This window comes from Pinus tabuliformis, chromosome X (genome assembly GCF_031772625.1).
Source record: "Pinus tabuliformis cultivar Carrire ecotype Pingquan chromosome X, CPIR1, whole genome shotgun sequence".
In the NCBI taxonomy this organism is placed as follows: domain Eukaryota; kingdom Viridiplantae; phylum Streptophyta; class Pinopsida; order Pinales; family Pinaceae; genus Pinus; species Pinus tabuliformis.
The window spans coordinates 144,547,702-144,565,853 of record NC_142308.1 but is presented as its reverse complement, the minus strand read 5'-3'; the positions used below and the strand labels follow the sequence as shown (position 1 = coordinate 144,565,853).

At 40.6% G+C, this 18,152-nt stretch overlaps 1 protein-coding gene across 1 annotated transcript in view; it reads left to right on the top strand.

The window, feature by feature from the left end:
- Nucleotides 1-18,152, top strand: part of SOX (sulfite oxidase) — a 348,282-nt gene that overhangs the window by 299,266 nt on the left and 30,864 nt on the right. Inside the window, exon 10 of the mRNA XM_089446856.1 lies at nucleotides 1,800-1,850. Coding sequence (XP_089302982.1) covers nucleotides 1,800-1,850 — 51 coding nt within the window. The remainder of the gene's footprint in view (nucleotides 1-1,799; nucleotides 1,851-18,152) is intronic.

The following is an 18,152-nucleotide window of genomic DNA, read 5'->3' as shown; positions in this document are numbered from 1 at the left end:
CCAAGACATGAGATAGAGGTGTAAGTAACCTATAGAGTCTTCCTTCACGAATCCCAATGTATTTTTCATTGTTGATGCTAGAGCCTTTATCCCATACCATAACTTTTCCATCTATAAAAGCGACTCTATCTCCCTTATCTTCTAGACATGAAATAGAAAGTAAATTCTTTTGCAAACCTGGTATGAACATAATGTTGTTGACATGTATGTTTCCTCCATTTTCCAGCTCCAACGAAGTTGATCCAATCCCTCTTATAGTGTAGCTCTTTTTGTCTCCAAGTTCAACAGAGTAGGAAGACTTTCCTCTTGATAGGGTCTTTAGTTGTTTGTGCTCACCTGTCATATGTCTGGATGCTCCACTGTCAATTACCCATATATTTTCATCTTCAAACGTACCTGTAAGTGTTGAGAATAACCCTTTGTCCTTTGTAGTAGAAGTCTTGGTCATATGATTCTTGATAGATAATAGGAGATTCCAAAATGCTTTGATGCCTTGCTTGAGATGACTTGCCATCATAGAAAATTGCTTCAATGACTTCTTCAGAGATGTAGTGATCTTCATCATATGCTTTGTCAACCTTAGCTCTGATACCATGTTGAGAAATCAATAGGGCTATAATTAGGATGATTTCTCTTATTTATTAGCTTCTCAACTTTTTATTATGTTCTTCTTATCATCAAACAACTACCAAAACATGAAGATCAATAGTACACAAGATGTAGGTTGCTAGCCAGGGCCAAAACCTCTCCTCTTGAAAGGAAAACCCACAAATCTCTTCTCTTCTTATAGATTCTTCAAATGACAAATTCCAAGACCTCTAGACCAAGATCAATACCCTTCCAAGACCAAGCCAAACCTTTTTGATGATGTGCTTCTTCTATCCAAGTCAAACCCAGTCAAATCTCTTCCAACTGCACAATTTTGACCCCCAACTATAGAATTTTGGCTTCCACTGTAGGTTTGAAATTTTCAGCCCCTGCAACAATTGTTTCTTCCACGTGTGAGCGAAATTAGGGCTTCCAAGGTTTCCTTGCTCCTTCACTTGGGTTGCTTCTCTTTCTAGGGCTAGTAGGTGACCTAAGAGTCCTTTCTTCGACTTTCTTTCTGCAACTTGACAACTTCAACCTTGTAGCTGCAAAACCCTAGTCTTATCTTCACACGTGTGAGAGAAAGAGAGAGAATTAACACACAAACTTCGTCCTTCTATCCTCTTTCGCTTGCCTTTCTTCTGCCTCTTCTTCGCTTGGATGATGAGTAATGAGTGAGTGTCCATAGGAGGACGACATGCCCTAATGAAGCTGACTTCTTAGCTGCCAAGCTGACTTGGTATTGGAGGGGTATCTTGACACTTTAAATACAAAAACAATTCTTTTGACATGTTACAATATGCCCAATGGGGTCTTCTTCATATGACAATGACTCTGTTGACTTTTTGACTCTATGACTAACCCTAGAAGCACCCAATGGGTGCTTGGCCTTTAAATAAAATGACCTTGAGCATGAAACCCATGCTACAATAAATAACAATAATATTTTTTCTTTCTTTTTACAATATACAGATATGCACATGTAGACCCATAAGGGTGTGTCCTTTCTGTTAGGATCTGTAATTTAATGAGCAAAGTATCTCTTTGCCCCTATTCATCCTGTTTCAGTTAGATCTTAAATTATAGCTGGTCTGAAGTATATTAAGCTAATGTAGTAAATAATTTATTGAAATTAAGGTTGTGTCTTATGCATATCTTAACTTTATGGTTTATCTCACCTTTTTTACTTTTTCGTTGTGTTGATGAATCAGTGTGCCATCTGCTCTCTTGAAGATGTCTCTTCAGCTGAATGGGGAAAGAAGGTCAGTGATCAGTGTCAACTTGGCATTTGATGTTGCTTATGCAGTTAGGGTAGGCTATCTGAATGAAAGTATGCTGCAATAACCACTTGTTTTCTATTAAAAAGAGATGATACTATTTGTTTTCCAGAAATTCATTGGAATAAAACTATTTCAGTATTAATTTCAATCTTCCTTTATATATAATACTAAGGCAAGTTACCTGAAACAGTTTAAAGCCTCTAAAATAGGGATTTTAAAAATTTGTAGAAAAGGAAAATGGCATAGTCAAAGCCATGTTGCCAAAACAAGAAATGCAAGATGAAACCCGAAATGGGTATGGTACAGTAAATATAAATTCTTATGTTTTGCACCAGTAACATTATTAGGATTTTTTTATCGAAAATAATACAAAAAATTGCAGATATTCAATTTATATTTGCATAAAGAGATATCATGCAGTGGTAAGAGAAGGCTACCAGGTAAGTTCAGGGCATCATTAAAAGAGTCCTTATAGCTCAATATAACAGATATGATGTTGAGTGTGCAGAACTGAGAAATGGTCAGGATCCAATGAAAACGTGAATTATTGAATTCAAATAAATCAATATAGAAAATAAACCTCCTCCATTAACCATATCTCAAGTGTGCCCAAATTGGAAGGTGAAAATGGTTGACAGCATTAGCAAGCATCAACGTATCGGTAACGACCAGAACACCAACCATCATCGTTATGCCAGTCTTACTGATGCAAAGAGGTGGAGGTGGACGGAAGTGAAAGCCCACAGCTTGAAGAAATTGACAAATAAGCCTGACAGAATCAAAAACCAAATGTTCAATTTTAAAAAAAACCCACAAACAGTAAATGTATGCCACTTAACTAAAACACAGACATAAATGGTAAAAGGATGGTGTGGAACAAAGTTGACTGCATGAATGATACACGGGAGCTGGTGCCAAAAGCTATGGTACAATGCAATGCATGCACTATAACTGCATGAAAGATGGGGAAAGCAAGACTAAATACAAGAAGACAAGGGTGACTAAAACTAAAATGCACCTACCAAAATGATGTGATAAATACAATGACAGGGAAGTGAGAATGGCGAAACCATCAGATATTTATCTGTCTCAACTCTCCAGTTTTGGACATCATTCCTTATAAAGTTTTCTTATATTGAATTGTGTTGTCATTGATGCCAACACCAAGCTTTGAATACATTTAATATTCGTTTAAGGAAGCATTGATTGGAAGCTCCATTGGTCAAGAAGCCTTGGAAGGATGAGAAGCCCCTTGCATGGTACCCCCAGGAGAACTTTTGTCCTATTCATCTTCTTCCATCCAACAGCCAGCAACCCCTGACAGCTACTTTGTAGCCAAGAGCACATGTTAGAAGGTTGACGATCTGACCCAAAAGGTATGTTGGCAATCTGACCCAAAAGGTATGGTTTTCATTGTGCAATCGGTTGCTTATGCTTGTTTTCATTTGCTCATTTTAGCATTGATTATTGGGTGACTTAGGAGAAGGAAGGGCTTTGACCGTGGTTTTGTTCCCTCACCTTAAATGGGGGGTTAATCTTCAATCCTAATTCCGTGGGATCTCCCCTATTGGCCTAAGGCTTTAAGAAGGTCACTACTTGGGAAACCTTGATTTTTGTAATGTGGTTCCGTTTTCCCATTCCATATTTAATAGTTCCCTCCACACATTACGAGCCTTATACATCATCTTCCTTCTTCGAGTCCACATGACCATTGGGTCCACATTGTTAGAAAATCAGAAAAGTAGAAAGATTTTCTTTATATAGATAATTACTTGTGATTTTCTTATCTTTATGTTCTTCTTATATCTTGTAATTTATCAAGCAATTACCAAAACAATAGCACAAAGAGATCATAGACACCAGTAAATGTAACTAGGTTTGGTCTTCATTAAATGTATTTGAGTTGACTTGTAATGTGCTTGTCAAAAGAATAAAGAAAAAAAAATATTATTATTATTATTATTGTGACTTATTAAAGCATGGGTTTCATGCTTGGGTCACCATGTTTTAGGTCAAAGTCCTCATTGAGGACTTCTAAGATTTATTCTGAGTCAATAAAGTCATTGTACCTTTAAAGAGATCCTTCTTGGGCTTTTGAATCATGTAAAAAGTTTTAGTATTGAGTCAAATATGAATTATGCTGTCTCCACACCAAGTCGGCCTTAAAATGATCAAGTCGGCCTCAAAGGAGGCTATTCGACCTCACCAAAGGGCTATAAATGAAGCCATCCGAATTCCATTTCAAGCACTCTCTGTCACAAGCAAGTTCAATCTCTCTTGAAGCGGGAAGAAGTACGATGTAGGAGGAGAAGGAGAAAGGGAAAATCGAACCTTTGGTGCATCTATCTCTCTCTCTCTCCTACCCTAGTTTGGAAGACCGAAGTTCTCTTATTGATGTCGTAGCCAATTGTCGTGTGATGCTGTAACCAGTTGTTGTGGTGATTGTGAAAATTCGGCTAACCCCGAATCCTATTAATTACATTGCAACCCTCACAAATAAAATACTGCGAAAGAAAAATAAACATTGGAAGAGATAGATGCACACACACAATCTGACACCATTATTTTTGGACTAAGTCCCCAGGAAAAACCCAACTCAGGAAAACTGGTGCAACAGTTGAGGGTTTTGATATTATGCAGTAGTGAAAATTGAGTATAATCTATGGATGCTTAAACTAGCAATCCAAATAGAGAAACAACTGGAAATAATAACTAGTGAGCAAAATTTCTCACTCCAAAGGCGATCCAACACTGACCTCAACTCGAATTGAGTTGCTCCTTGCTCCCTTTGCGCAATCACTTTGCCAATCTAAGTAAGTTACTGCGTCCCACAAGCTCGGAACTACGTCTCCTCTCACTGTCTCGTTAGCTGTAGTCTGGGAAGCTGATACTCTTTGCCTCTGGACCCTCTGCCTAGCTTCTGGCTTAGAATTTTTCCTTCTCCCCAACAAAACAGAAATCTCCCCAAGAGGGCTTTTCACTGCCTCTCTGCAATGTACTCGCCAAAATTGGAAAAGCTTCATCCGGCCTCACTATCTCTGCCCCTTTGTCACTGCTTCGATCTCACTGAATCACCTCTGGCAACTGAATGTTGCTACTTTGGAGATCAATTTCCCAGCAAAATCGAATGCTCAACTGATTTGGTGTGTCTTCTCCAAGCCCCATCGACTTCTTCTTATAATCCTATGCTATGTTGAGACTTCAACGATGGGCACGATTAAATCTTAATCAACGGCTAGGATTAACTAGAAATCGATCCATGTACTTTTCTAGAACATTCTCACCATGACTTAATTAATTTTGATTAATTAATCATATTTCCTAAGTTTAGACCTAGGAAATATTAAAAACTGACTAATCAATCTAATTAAGTCGTCTCTAGGTGGAATTTCTAGAAACAATTTTTAGGTATTCGAGAATACATGTATTCTAGCCCCTCCACCAAATCTCATGGCTAGAACACATCTGATGCTACAAAAACTAACACTCCCTCTTAGTGAGGAATGTGTTCTAGTGTTGCAACCCACTGAAACAACACTTGGTCTCTTCATCATCTCTTGTCACGCTGTTGATGTCTCGCTACTGCTGCCCACCAACCACTACACAACTCTGATATGTGCTGCATCTGTGTTGTTGCTGACTGAACTACTGCCAACACTGCATCTGCACTGCAACTCCCTCTCCATCTGCTGCTACTGCAACTACAACATTTGCAACTGAAAAGCATCCAAAATACGGAATCAACTATGATTAGTATGATACATATGTCACCTGAATCTCTCATTGTTGCTAGTATCTGCGTTGTCACTGAGGAATTTGTTGCCAACTCTGCACTGCGCTCCCCAGCAATGTAAATGCAACTAGACTTTGCATCTTTCACTTTGGCATCTCATTGCATCTACTGCCACTGATCCATTCTGCTACGGAAATATTGTGGGCTCCTGTAGCAAGGTTCTGATGCAAGAGGAGGACCTCCTCAAGAATCCTGCCCATCTGTAGCACTCTGAGGCTACAATACCAAGTCACCCCACTTTACTCCTCGGGGTATGTCAACAAACATGGCGAAGTCTTCCTCCAACCTGGACGACAACCTATCAATCTCAGCATGAGCTGCCGCCTAGTCCTGCTTCTCTTCCTTGCCCTTCTTCCTCAGAGGACACTGGGTGTTGTAGTGACCAAGCTCACTGATCTGAAAATCACTTGTGAGTGATCTCAGTTAATTAATTAATGAAGGTATTACAGACTCATGTGTTGATGTGTGTCTATGTTATCTTAGGCAACGATCGATAAGATTGCAAAATACAAAGACACTGGAAAGCAGTAAGAGAAACACAGCAAGCAAATGCAAAACACAACAATTAAATAAGGAGTTCACCCAATCCTCCTGGACTATGTCTTCGGTCCAGCTTTCAGTGGTGGCCTTTTCTTATTGTGGTTTAAGCAGAGTTTTTGTAGAAATTTTGAATAATTTAACACATATTCACAGAGATTATCCTGATCATACAATTATAAGCGGAACATGTATAATACATAATCTCCTCTACGTTGATCATCAATTTACAGAAGCAGAAACATTCACAGGCGTACATAGAAGCATCAATCAAACTCATTAACACAGTATGTATCCCGGGGAAAGCATCTCGCTAAAAACCCCACACTATCTGTATATTATATTGATTGAATCATGTAACATTACAAAGTACAATGCTTATCACAAGCAATCTAGTACTAGCTCCACCTGTTACACACAATACAGCTCAGATCTGATCTCCAAATCTATTCCACTGCTTGCCTGCCTCCACTGCTCAATACTTGCTCAAGAACTGATGAGAATAGCTTCCCAAACTCGTATTTCACCTCAAAATAATCACTCACACTTTGTTGGACGTGAGCAAAGGCTACAATATTGGGCAAATACGTGAGCAAACTCATTGGCATACTCAATCCCTTGATTGTGCAAGATCTGGTGCACAACTATAGTCACAACTGATAGCAATCTGATTCTCTAACACCTGTCCCTGCTGAACTGAACATGCACTGACATGCAACTGAGTTAACTGATGTATTCTATAGTTGTATTATGAGTTAGTAACTTGTGAATTAATTAATAACTAATTCACCCAACTCATCTCTAGTCTATTGATCAGTTAGACTAAATACAACCATTTTAACAAAGCTAAACTGAACACAACTCCATCAACTGCACCTCCAGTCCACTAAACTCAACTCACTTGAGTTCTAACTGAAGTCCTGCATGCAAATATTAGTCATCCCATAGGTAACCACGTATTTCCCTCTGGGATCTGCATGTACCACATCCGTAGCTCATCCTGAATTGCTCCAAGAGAATAAGATCAAGTTTATAGTCCAAATATTATTATGAGACAATAATATTTGACTTTTCTATTTTTGACAGCCAGTCTAAAAATAGACTTTGATCACTCACACTGTGATCATTCACACTTTGATCAAAAATAGAAGTCCATCTATTTTTCCCAACTTGGCCAATCATCCATAAACAACAACCTGCAATCCATAGACATGATCCATATGTCTAAAAATAGACTTGCGCCAAAAATAGCCTGCGGGCCCACTTAGTGAAGTCGACTCTTTTCACTAAGCTCCATCATCTTGTTGCACTCTCAACAAGCATTTCTTGTTGCACACTTTTCAACACTCCCTCTCAACAAGAAAGGCTTCCTCTCAAACCCGATCCTGTAACTCTGGAATGTTCTCCATGCAACACATCTGGCCGGTCCACTTGCTCTGTCATCAAAGTCTCTGACTGCTATTGCCTCTGTCGACTGAAACTCTGCATCTCTGTGCTCTTCAGTATCTCACTGCTCTAGCCTCTGTCACTTTGATCTCTGACTGCATCCGTGCTGCTGCTTGTTCTATCTCCCAGCATTGCATCCGCACTGCACCTCCCAACTGACCTCCCTGTTGGGATAGAAACACCCTCTGATGCTGAAGCTCTACCTGCTGCTGACAAGTGCTCCCTCTCTGACATCTGCGCTACTGCAACATCTCCATGCATCTCGCACCATTGCACACCTCTCTGTGCCACCAAGCATTGTGCAAAACACTTGTGCCTCTCGCATTGCTACAGCCTGCTAGCTATGCGCTGTCCTGGGATTCCCTGCACTGTCGCTCTCTCTGCCGCTCCATCCGCATCTGTCTCTACCCAATCAGTCAGTTCCTGCTACTACACATCGGGGCTCCCGTAGCAAGGTCTCATCCAAGAGGTTGGGTACCTCAAGGATCCTGCCCCTCCTCCTTGGGACAATCAATCCACATCACCCCACCTCCTACCTGGAGGTATGGCTGCATGCGATCCCTCAGCCCACCTGGCTTGAAGTTTCCCCCTACTGGAGGTCTCTGGATGAGTAGATGTCTCTACTCGATCTCCTCTCAGCTTCCCTTGTTGTGGCTCCTCCACAACCTCCTGAAGCTGCTGCACCAATCGTGGCTCCTCCACAATCGTCTGAGACTTCTTCTGGCTCTGCATGTTGAGAGGTAATATACGCTCCCTCTCAACCACCAAGTTTCCATCAGTTGCCTCGCTGCTCAAGGCTTTGCATGCATCTTGAACCTCAAGAGCATACAGGTTCTTGACCCGTGAACCAATCTGCTTCACCTGTCTAGTGATGATGTGTCTAAGGAAAACCTTTCCCTTACTAAAGACCACATCATAGCCTCTGTCTTCCAACATCGCGATCGACACCAAGTTTCTCTTCAGTCCTGGTACATACTTGACATCGGTCAAGGTAAGGCGAGCTCCATGCTCCCTCTGAAAAATAACCGTGCCTACACCTGAGACACTATACTTCTCATCATTACCCATCCCTCTGAGTATCTGGAGATCTTTCTCCTCCAAAGTACTGAACAAACTTTTGTCACCGGTCATGTGGAAAGAAGCTCCACTGTCAAGAAACCAACCACTTCCCACCATGGATGAAACCATGCATGCGAAGAGTGTGAAGTCCAACTCAAACTGTGAAGCAAGTGAGGCTGCCTCACCTTCAGATCCTTCCCCGGATCCCTTCTTGGACTTCTTCTTTGGGCAATTAGTAGCATAATGACCCAACTCATGACAACGAAAGCATCTCACCTTCGACTTGTCAACCTTCTTCCCACCACTGGAAGAATTGGATTTGGAAAGAGAAACCTTCCCCTTCCCCTTCTTCGCCTTACTCGCTAAGGCACAGTTCTCCTCATCATGCATAGATGAAGAACCGTCTCTGGTGCTCCGTCTAATCTCCTCCTGCACAAGATCCGACCAAAGTCTCTCCCATCCTGGCAGTTTCTCCCTTCCATTCACCGAGTCCTAGTAGCTATGCCAACTCTTAGGAAGGTCAAGGAGTGCTAGACTCACCATCCTCATCCGACAGTCACCCCCACACTTCCCAGCTCATCCCGGCATTGGGTGAACTTCGTGAGATACTGGGGCATACTATCTCCATTCTCACACTGAATGTTTCTGAGTTTTATCTCTTGCTTTGGAATTAAATTCGAATTCCACCAGCTCAAAACTCAACCGCTTTTGATCTAGAATTCGTGAGAACAAAGTATTTCTTGTACAGAGATCGACTGTATGGGCATTCACCGGATATCTCACCTTCCAAAAGAAGGATGAATCCAGAGGCTACCTGGCCCGATTACAGACTCTGCCTGAAGAAATAGAATGTAAACACTTCCTGAATAGTAGATCTGATGATCAATCCTCGCTTGATATCCTGTAAAAATCTCTTCTACAAATCAAGCAGCTCTGATACCATGTAGAATTTTTTTTTTACAAATCATCTAGCTCCGATACCATGTAGAATTTTTTTTCTACAAATCATCTAGCTCTGATACCATGTAGAAATTTTGAATAATTTAACACATATTCACAGAGATTATCCTGATCATACAATTATAAGCGGAACATGTATAATACATAATCTCCTCTACGTTGATCATCAATTTACAGAAGCAGAAACATTCACAGGCGTACATAGAAGCATCAATCAAACTCATTAACACAGTATGTATCCCAGGGAAAGCATCTCGCTAAAAACCCCACACTATCTGTATATTATATTGATTGAATCATGTAACATTACAAAGTACAATGCTTATCACAAGCAATCCAGTACTAGCTCCACCTGTTACACACAATACAGCTCAGATCTGATCTCCAAATCTATTCCACTGCTTGCCTGCCTCCACTGCTCAATACCTGCTCAAGAACTGATGAGAATAGCTTCCCAAACTCGTATTTCACCTCAAAATAATCATTCACACTTTGTTGGACGTGAGCAAAGGCTACAATATTGGGCAAATACGTGAGCAAACTCATTGGCATACTCAATCCCTTGATTGTGCAAGATCTGGTGCACAACTATAGTCACAACTGATAGCAATCTGATTCTCTAACACCTGTCCTTGCTGAACTGAACATGCACTGACATGCAACTGAGTTAACTGATGTATTCTATAGTTGTATTATGAGTTAATAACTTGTGAATTAATTAATAACTAATTCACCCAACTCATCTCTAGTCTATTGATCAGTTAGACTAAATACAACCAGTTTAACAAAGCTAAACTGAACACAACTCCATCAACTGCACCTCCAGTCCACTAAACTCAACTCACTTGAGTTCTAACTGAAGTCCTGCATGCAAATATTAGTCATCCCATAGGTAACCACGTATTTCCCTCTGGGATCTGCATGTACCACATCCGTAGCTCATCCTGAAGTGCTCCAAGAGAATAAGATCAAGTTTATAGTCCAAATATTATTATGAGACAATAATATTTGACTTTTCTATTTTTGACAGCCAGTCTAAAAATAGACTTTGATCACTCACACTGTGATCATTCACACTTTGATCAAAAAATAGAAGTCCATCTATTTTTCCCAACTTGACCAATCATCCATAAATAGCAACCTGCAATCCATAGACATGATCCATATGTCTAAAAATAGACTTGCGCCAAAAATAGCCTGCGGGCCCACTTAGTGAAGGCGACTCTTTTCACTAAGCTCCATCATCTTGTTGCACTCTCAACAAGCATTTCTTGTTGCACACTTTTCAACAGTTTTCACAATGAGGAGCTCAATTTGAGTCTCCTGAAACAAAGGATGCTTAGTAGGGTGGTTCTTGGATTCCCCAAGCCACTAGAGTACAGAGACTCTTCCTTACCAAGTCTCGACCTCACTGGTCTTTATGGGATGAGTCCAACTTGGTACTCAGTTCTCGACAGATATCCTCACAGGGATTGCTTGAACCTCTCAAGCTTGATTATCTGCTCGATGTTGCCTTAGCTCTGCAGGTCAGCTGGGCTCTCTGTTCTCTGCTACTTGCTTCACTCTCTGTTCTGTCTCTTATGTCTCCTTCTTCCTTGTTCCCCCTTGTCTCTGTTCTCTGTCTGTTCGTGGCTTAAAGCCAATCCGTCTCATGACTGTTCACTTCCTCTTCCGTCTCTTCGGATCGCCTGCTGTTGTCCGCTTGGAATTCCCTGCCTCTGCGTCATCGCCACTGTGTAACGTTTCACAGGGAGGTGGCCACTTGTCCCTTCACGAACTAAGTGCTAGCTTTCCTCGACAATTCGTTATTTCGGTTACCTTGTGAAATGATTCATCCGCCAGCTCAGCGGTCAAATCAGACTTCAAACCTTTATATGTCGTGGCTTAATTCTCCCTCTGAATCTGGTTTCCCATCGGGCGCAATCTCTGCCGTTAGATTTAGGGCCTCCAGATCCTACGGTTATCGCTCTTATCGCGCGGTTGACTTGCTCGAACGTTAGCCTGCGATGAGAGCGGTTTTCTCTCTCATCCACCGGACACGCATCAATCAACGTATGGAATCGCTCGGTTCTCTGACAAACCCGCTTACCGCCCGAAACGCCTCCGATATTCCGCCGGTTTTGGAGTGCGAGACCCGCCTTCGGTTTTAGCGCTTTTCCCACGGTTTTCGGGTTTTCCTTGTGACCGAGTGCTCGGGGCTTTTCCTTCTCGAGGGGTTTTGCCCAGCGATGTATAGCACATCAGAAACAGCCTCCGTTTTCTGATCTAAGCTTCCTAACTACCATTTTTGCACCATGCACAGTCCCCATGGGCCAACAGTCAGCGCGCTTTGACCAAAGGTCCTCGTTGCTCTGTGCTAGCTACAAATTATCATTATCCAGAGGTTATTCCTGATAGCTGTACGATTTCTTGAAGTCTGTCGTTCATTCTTAAGTTTTAATAGTCATGGAGTTGTTTGAGGATCCAATTCGGATCACGGCCTTCCCACTGAAAAAGCTTTTGGACCACCAAAAGTTGGTTTTCAAGCATCGACTAAGTGAGGGTACAATTGTCTCACTTGTCCAATCTCTATCCATTTTGCACTGCTCGGCTTTGAACCCTTGAGCCCAATTCTGAGGTACTCAACATCTCCCCTGCGTGTCGTCCTCACCTTCCTGTCCAGAACTGTGTCTTCCTGCAATTCATTAAGATATTCAGGTAACAGGTCATCAATAGAAGGCAATTGACTATGTTCTTCAGGATCCTCAATTAGTGAAGGTTCAAACAATCTCAAGTTATTTGCATTCACAACTGAGTAGATGTGCATGTAAGCTGGTAGATCAAGGCGAAAAGCATTCTCACCAGTTTTCTCAAATATCTTGAAAGGTCCATACCTGATAGGCTTTAGCTTTTTACCTTCACATTGCATTTTGTCCTTGCTGATATACAGCCAGACTTGATCACCAACTTGGAAACTATGTTCCATCTGATGCTTGTCATGCCTTGCCTTGTAATTGGCCTAGCTCTTTTCTAGCTTTTCCTGTATTGCCTGGTGGATCTCTTGGATTTGTTCAATGAACCTAGTTTCCCTGTCCACATCACTGTATCCCTCAACTATTGTGTCCTTACCAAAGACAAAATCCAAAGGAGACCTTGGTGTGAAACCAAAACAGGTTTCAAAAGGAGATCTATGTGTAGAAGAATGTTTGGCTCGGTTGTAAGCATGCTGCACATAACACAAATGTTCATCCCAAAGCTTAGGATGCTTGCCGCAATATCCCCTGAGCAACTAGATCATTGTCCTGTTGACTACTTTGGTCTGGCCATCGGTTTATGGATGGAAAGTTGTGCTTTTCTTCAGTTTGGTGTCCATCAGTTCCCACAGACTTGACCAAAACTTTCCCACAAATCGGGGGTCTTGATCAGATACAATGGAAGTGGGTAATCCAAAATGAACCCATACATGTTGAAAGAACAGTTTTGCAGTTTGTTCAGTTGTAATTTGTTTATTACAAGGTATCAAAATACACATTTTGCTGAACTTATCCACAACAACATACAGATAGTCATGACCTTTCCTAGATATAGGCAGTCCTCCAACAAAGTCCATGGAAACCCAAGGGTGAGAAGGAACTGGTAATGGAGTGTACAAGCCTAGTTTTCTATTGTTGGGCTTGCTTTTAGCACACATAGTACACACTTTTATATATCTAGAAACTGTCTCGTTCATTTTTGGCCAATAACAAAATCTTTGCAGCTGTGCAACTGTTTTACTCACCCCAAAGTGACCTGATATTAGAGAAGTGTGTGCTTCTCGAATTATCTTTACTCTTTTAGTTTGTGGAATGCATAACTTCCCACAATGATATAGGAGTCGGTCCTTTACATGATAATCCAATTCTTCTGCTCGTTTTCCTTGACTTAAAGTTGCATATACATCTTTAAAGTCTATATCTTGAGCATATTGTTCAATGTACCTCTCATGTAACACAGAATTATGCTTAAGTATAGAAGATGCATTTATAATGGGTCTAGATAACATATCTGCAACTTTATTGTGTATGCCCTTTCTATATCTGATGACTAAATGAAACTGTTGTAGAAAACCCATCCATCTGTAGTGTCTTGATTGCTGCAACTTATTTTGGGAGTGTAGATATTGAAGTAGTTGATGATCAGTATGTATTACTGTCTCTTTGCCCATTAAGTAATGTTTCCACTTTTTCACACTCTGTACTAATGCATACAATCCTTTATCATATGTCAGATAGTTAACTACTGCAGAATTAAATGTCTCAGAATGATAACATATGGGTTTACCGTGCTGTGACAACACTGCTCCCATGGCATAGTCACTGGCATCCGTTTGGATCTCAAACGGCCTTTGAAGATCAGGCAGTGCTAATACTGGTGCTGTACTAATCTTTTCTTTCAAGGTGTCGAAGGCTTTCTACTGTTTGCCTCCCCACTGAAACACCTTGTTCAATCCTGTTAAAGCATGTAAGGGAGCTGCAACTAAGGAAAAGTTAGAAATGAACTTTCTCCAATATTGTGTTGCTCCTAAGAAGCTCCTAACTTTTGTAGCAAATTTGGGTTTAGGCCAGTTTACAATGACTGCCACCTTAGAGGGATCTATCTTCAATTCAGCACCCCCTACTATATGTCCCAGATAATTCAAAGATGTTTTGCCAAATTCACATTTTGAGAGTTTAACTTAAAGTTTTTCTCTTTTCAAAACATCTAGTGTCTGCTTAACATGCTTTAAATGTTCTTCCCATGTTTTGCTAAATATCAGAATGTCATCCAGATACACAATAACAAAATCATCAAGAAAAGGTCTAAGTACATCATTCATTAATCTCATGAAAGTAGTAGGAGCATTAATTAAGCCAAAAGGCATAACCAGCCACTCATACAATCACTGTTTTATCTTGAAAGCAGTCTTCCATGCATCTTGTTCTGCAACTCTGACCTAATGATATCCACTATGCAAGTCTAACTTGGAAAAATAAACAGCTTCTTTCAATTGATCCAAAAGATCATCTATGCGAGGAAGGGTATAACGATTTTTGATTGTTATCTTATTCAGTGCTCGATAATCAATACACATTCTCCACGAGCCATCTTTCTTTCTCACCAAAACGATTGGTGACCCACATGGTGATGTGCTAGGTCTGATGAACCCTTCTCGAGCAACTCCTGCACCTGCTTCTTGATTTCTGCATTCTCTAAAGCGGACAACCTGTACATTCCAATGTTAGGCAATGGAGCATCTTGCTGCAAATTAATTTCATGCACTATTTCCTTTTTGGGTGGCAGACCTTTAGGTTCTTGAAACAAAATATCATACTCCGAAACAACTTTTTCTAAATCGTCTTGTTGTTTAGCATTACAACCCTCAAATACATTGGTTTTATCAGGTTTCTTTTCCTTTACAACCATCAGTAAGAATTGTTTGCATGAATTTATCATTCTTTTCATCTGCCCTGAGTTTATGAGAGTATAATTATTCTTGAGCTTATGAGCTCTTACAAAGTATTCGATTCCATCTTTAACGAGTAGATACTTGTTCTCAGCTCTATAGAAGATAGCCTTTCTGTCATACAAGTAAGGACTTCCTAAAACAATTCCACATATATCCAAAGGAATTATGTCTAACTCAACCTCATCTACAAATGCTGACCCAAAAGAAAATTTGAGTTTGCATTGTCTAGTCACTTGTAGTTGTGCTTTATCATTTAACCATCCTAATGGGTATGGTTTCTTATGAGGTGTAGTTAGTAATCCCAACTTCTTTACAATTGCTTCAAAAATTAAATTTACTTGTGACTCTGTGAGCCACTATCAAAGTATCAATCTTTTGATGTTTGGAAATAACTCGAATATGGAAAAGCTCATGCCTTTTACTCTCATTTTCTTCATCAATAGTAGATTGTTCAAAATTACTAGTAGATGCTTCAGAATTCTTACCTTTTATACCTATGGCTGCAATGGTTGTTTCATCCCTTGAGTCCGACCCCAAATCTTTCTGAATAGCGGCAGCAGTCTTCTTCTTTTTGCCCTTGAACTTCTTTGGTCTCAGTTCTGAATGCAGAATCCAACAGTGCTCATCATCATGCCCATCCTTCTTACAGTGAGTGCATGAAGCCTTGCTTTTCTGTGCAGTGTTGGCCTTCCTTGCTTTCCATTTCGGCTTTCTTTTCTCCTTATTCTTGCTTGCAGTGGGTTGGGATGATCCCCCAACTTCTGGATTTCCATTCTTTCCTCTAGCTTCTAGATGAGTAGCTTGAACAGATACCTCATCTATACTAGTGGGATTAAACATGAGGATAGTGTGCCTCATGTAACTGTGTAGACCACCGATGTACTTCAACCATTGTTTTAAGATCCCGCCGGCTCGAAACCGACTCGGTCGAGTTGGTCCAAGCCGAAAAAAAAAATTCAACCCGGCAGAAAATTCGGTTCGGTCGGCCGAGTTATGACTGACCCGGCCGAGTCATAGCATGACTCGGCCGGATCCGTAACTACTTGGCCAGGTAGCTGACAGTGGCCAGTGAACCATAAAAACACACCTTTTTTTATTTTTTTTTAATTTTCCTAAGTGTGGGGACTCCAAAGGGGTTTATGAATTAGTTTGCTGGTCTTTGGGGTCCATTCCCCTCTCCCAAACCCTAGTATTTGATCATATTGCCCTACTAAGGCTATGCTATTCATGGTAATGTTAAATTCTTAAAATAAAAGTGACATTCTCCTTAATCTTCATTTTCATCCTTTTACTTAAATTTTTAACATTACCATGAAATGACTCAGGATGTTTGAGAGTGGTTCCGGCCTCATTGGATTTCATATGGAGAATGTAGAATTTTAGATTTCATTCAAAATCCAGTAGACTTATCAGTTTTTCAGGATTTCAGAATTGGGGGATTGCAATGTTTCCATTAAATTTTGTCATGCATTAGGGTATGGAACTCGTATTTAATCAAGAGCACCAATCCCTCTATGTACCTTGATGTTAGTGACATTGGTTGTTGAACTCCTCTGGGATTCGCTCCAAACTGGGAGCTTCCGAAAATGTTTCTCCCCTCCCCATTTTCGCTCCCGCTCCCAAGTAATACTGAGCCAGATGATGTTGGCAACTCTAGCAGTAGCCAGTAGTACTGGTCACAAACTTTTGTTGTAGAGGCCATTTCTAGCCTCCTTAGTTATGTGTTTTTGTTTTGATCTCTATATCATCATCGTGTATGTATTGGACAGTGCACTGGGTGCCATTTTAATATAATGGATATATTCCTGAGCCTACTTTGATCATATGTTCTCTTCTATCTATATCCTAATGCTGTGTGTTTGGAAACATGAATGAAAATATTTAAAATTATGTGGTTTTATAAAAAATAAATATTTGATGTATTTTTTACAATGACAGAGTCATTGAAATCGAGCCGGCCGAGTCGATACCAAGTCGGAGTCGGAGTCGGAGTCAACCCTCAGCCGAGTCGGAGTTTTAAAACATTGACTTCAACAAAGTCTCAGGTGAGTCTAATGAGATTCTTAGAATCAATGCTCTCTTTCGAAATTCTTGGGTGTATCCTTGTACACTTTGCCCTTTCAACTATCGAAGAGTTTGCCAACTCATCATGGCTTGCTGCATGTAGGCCAATGGATAAAACTGCTTTTTGATTGTAGAAACAAATTCACTCCAGACAAAAATAGTCTTACCATGTCTCTTCATGTCAGCTTGAGTCCTGCCTTCCCACCAAACCAAGGCAGTGTCTCCAAGGCATAGGCTTGCCAGCTAAATCTTGCTCTTGTCTGAATCAATACTCTGCACTCTGCAATAAACATCAATTTGTCTAATCCAATTGTCCAGCTTTTTTGCATTCAACTCTGATCTTCAGATGGTTCTTTCCCTAAACGCTTGGAAACAAGACAAGTAATCATCAAGGGCATCAACTGATGTAAATAAGGCTCAATGTGTATGTTTGAGTTCTGTAAAAGACTCCGCACCACACGCATCAACGCAAAAAGAAGAGAATGATCTTCCAGACTCCTGGTTACGTCATTTGAAATGAATAAAGTGAAGTAAGGAACTAAAGGATGAAGCCCTGTATCTGTTGACAGACTAACTAATGCTTCCTTGAATAGTCTAGAATCAGATCCCGTAATAATCAATTCACATATTTTCTCAAAATACAGCTGAAGTTCTCTTGACAAGACATGTTTGACAGGGAGTTTTACATCAACGAGAAGCCCATCATCCTTGGTTTGTTCAGTCTTTTTGTTCTCGGAGGGAACTCCCAGTGCTTCAGGAAGAGGGTTTTCAGGTATAGCAAGTTGAACTCCTTCAATAGCTAGCCAATGAGCAATCACTGCAATGTCCAAAGGAGCTCTTGGTAATGTTGTTTCAGTAACATCTTTGAATTCCAAATCCTTATCATCAATGTAGAACAAATCTGTATGCCCCACTGCTCTCTTAAATCTCAACAGATCTCCCGAAGCAAAGCCATAAACAG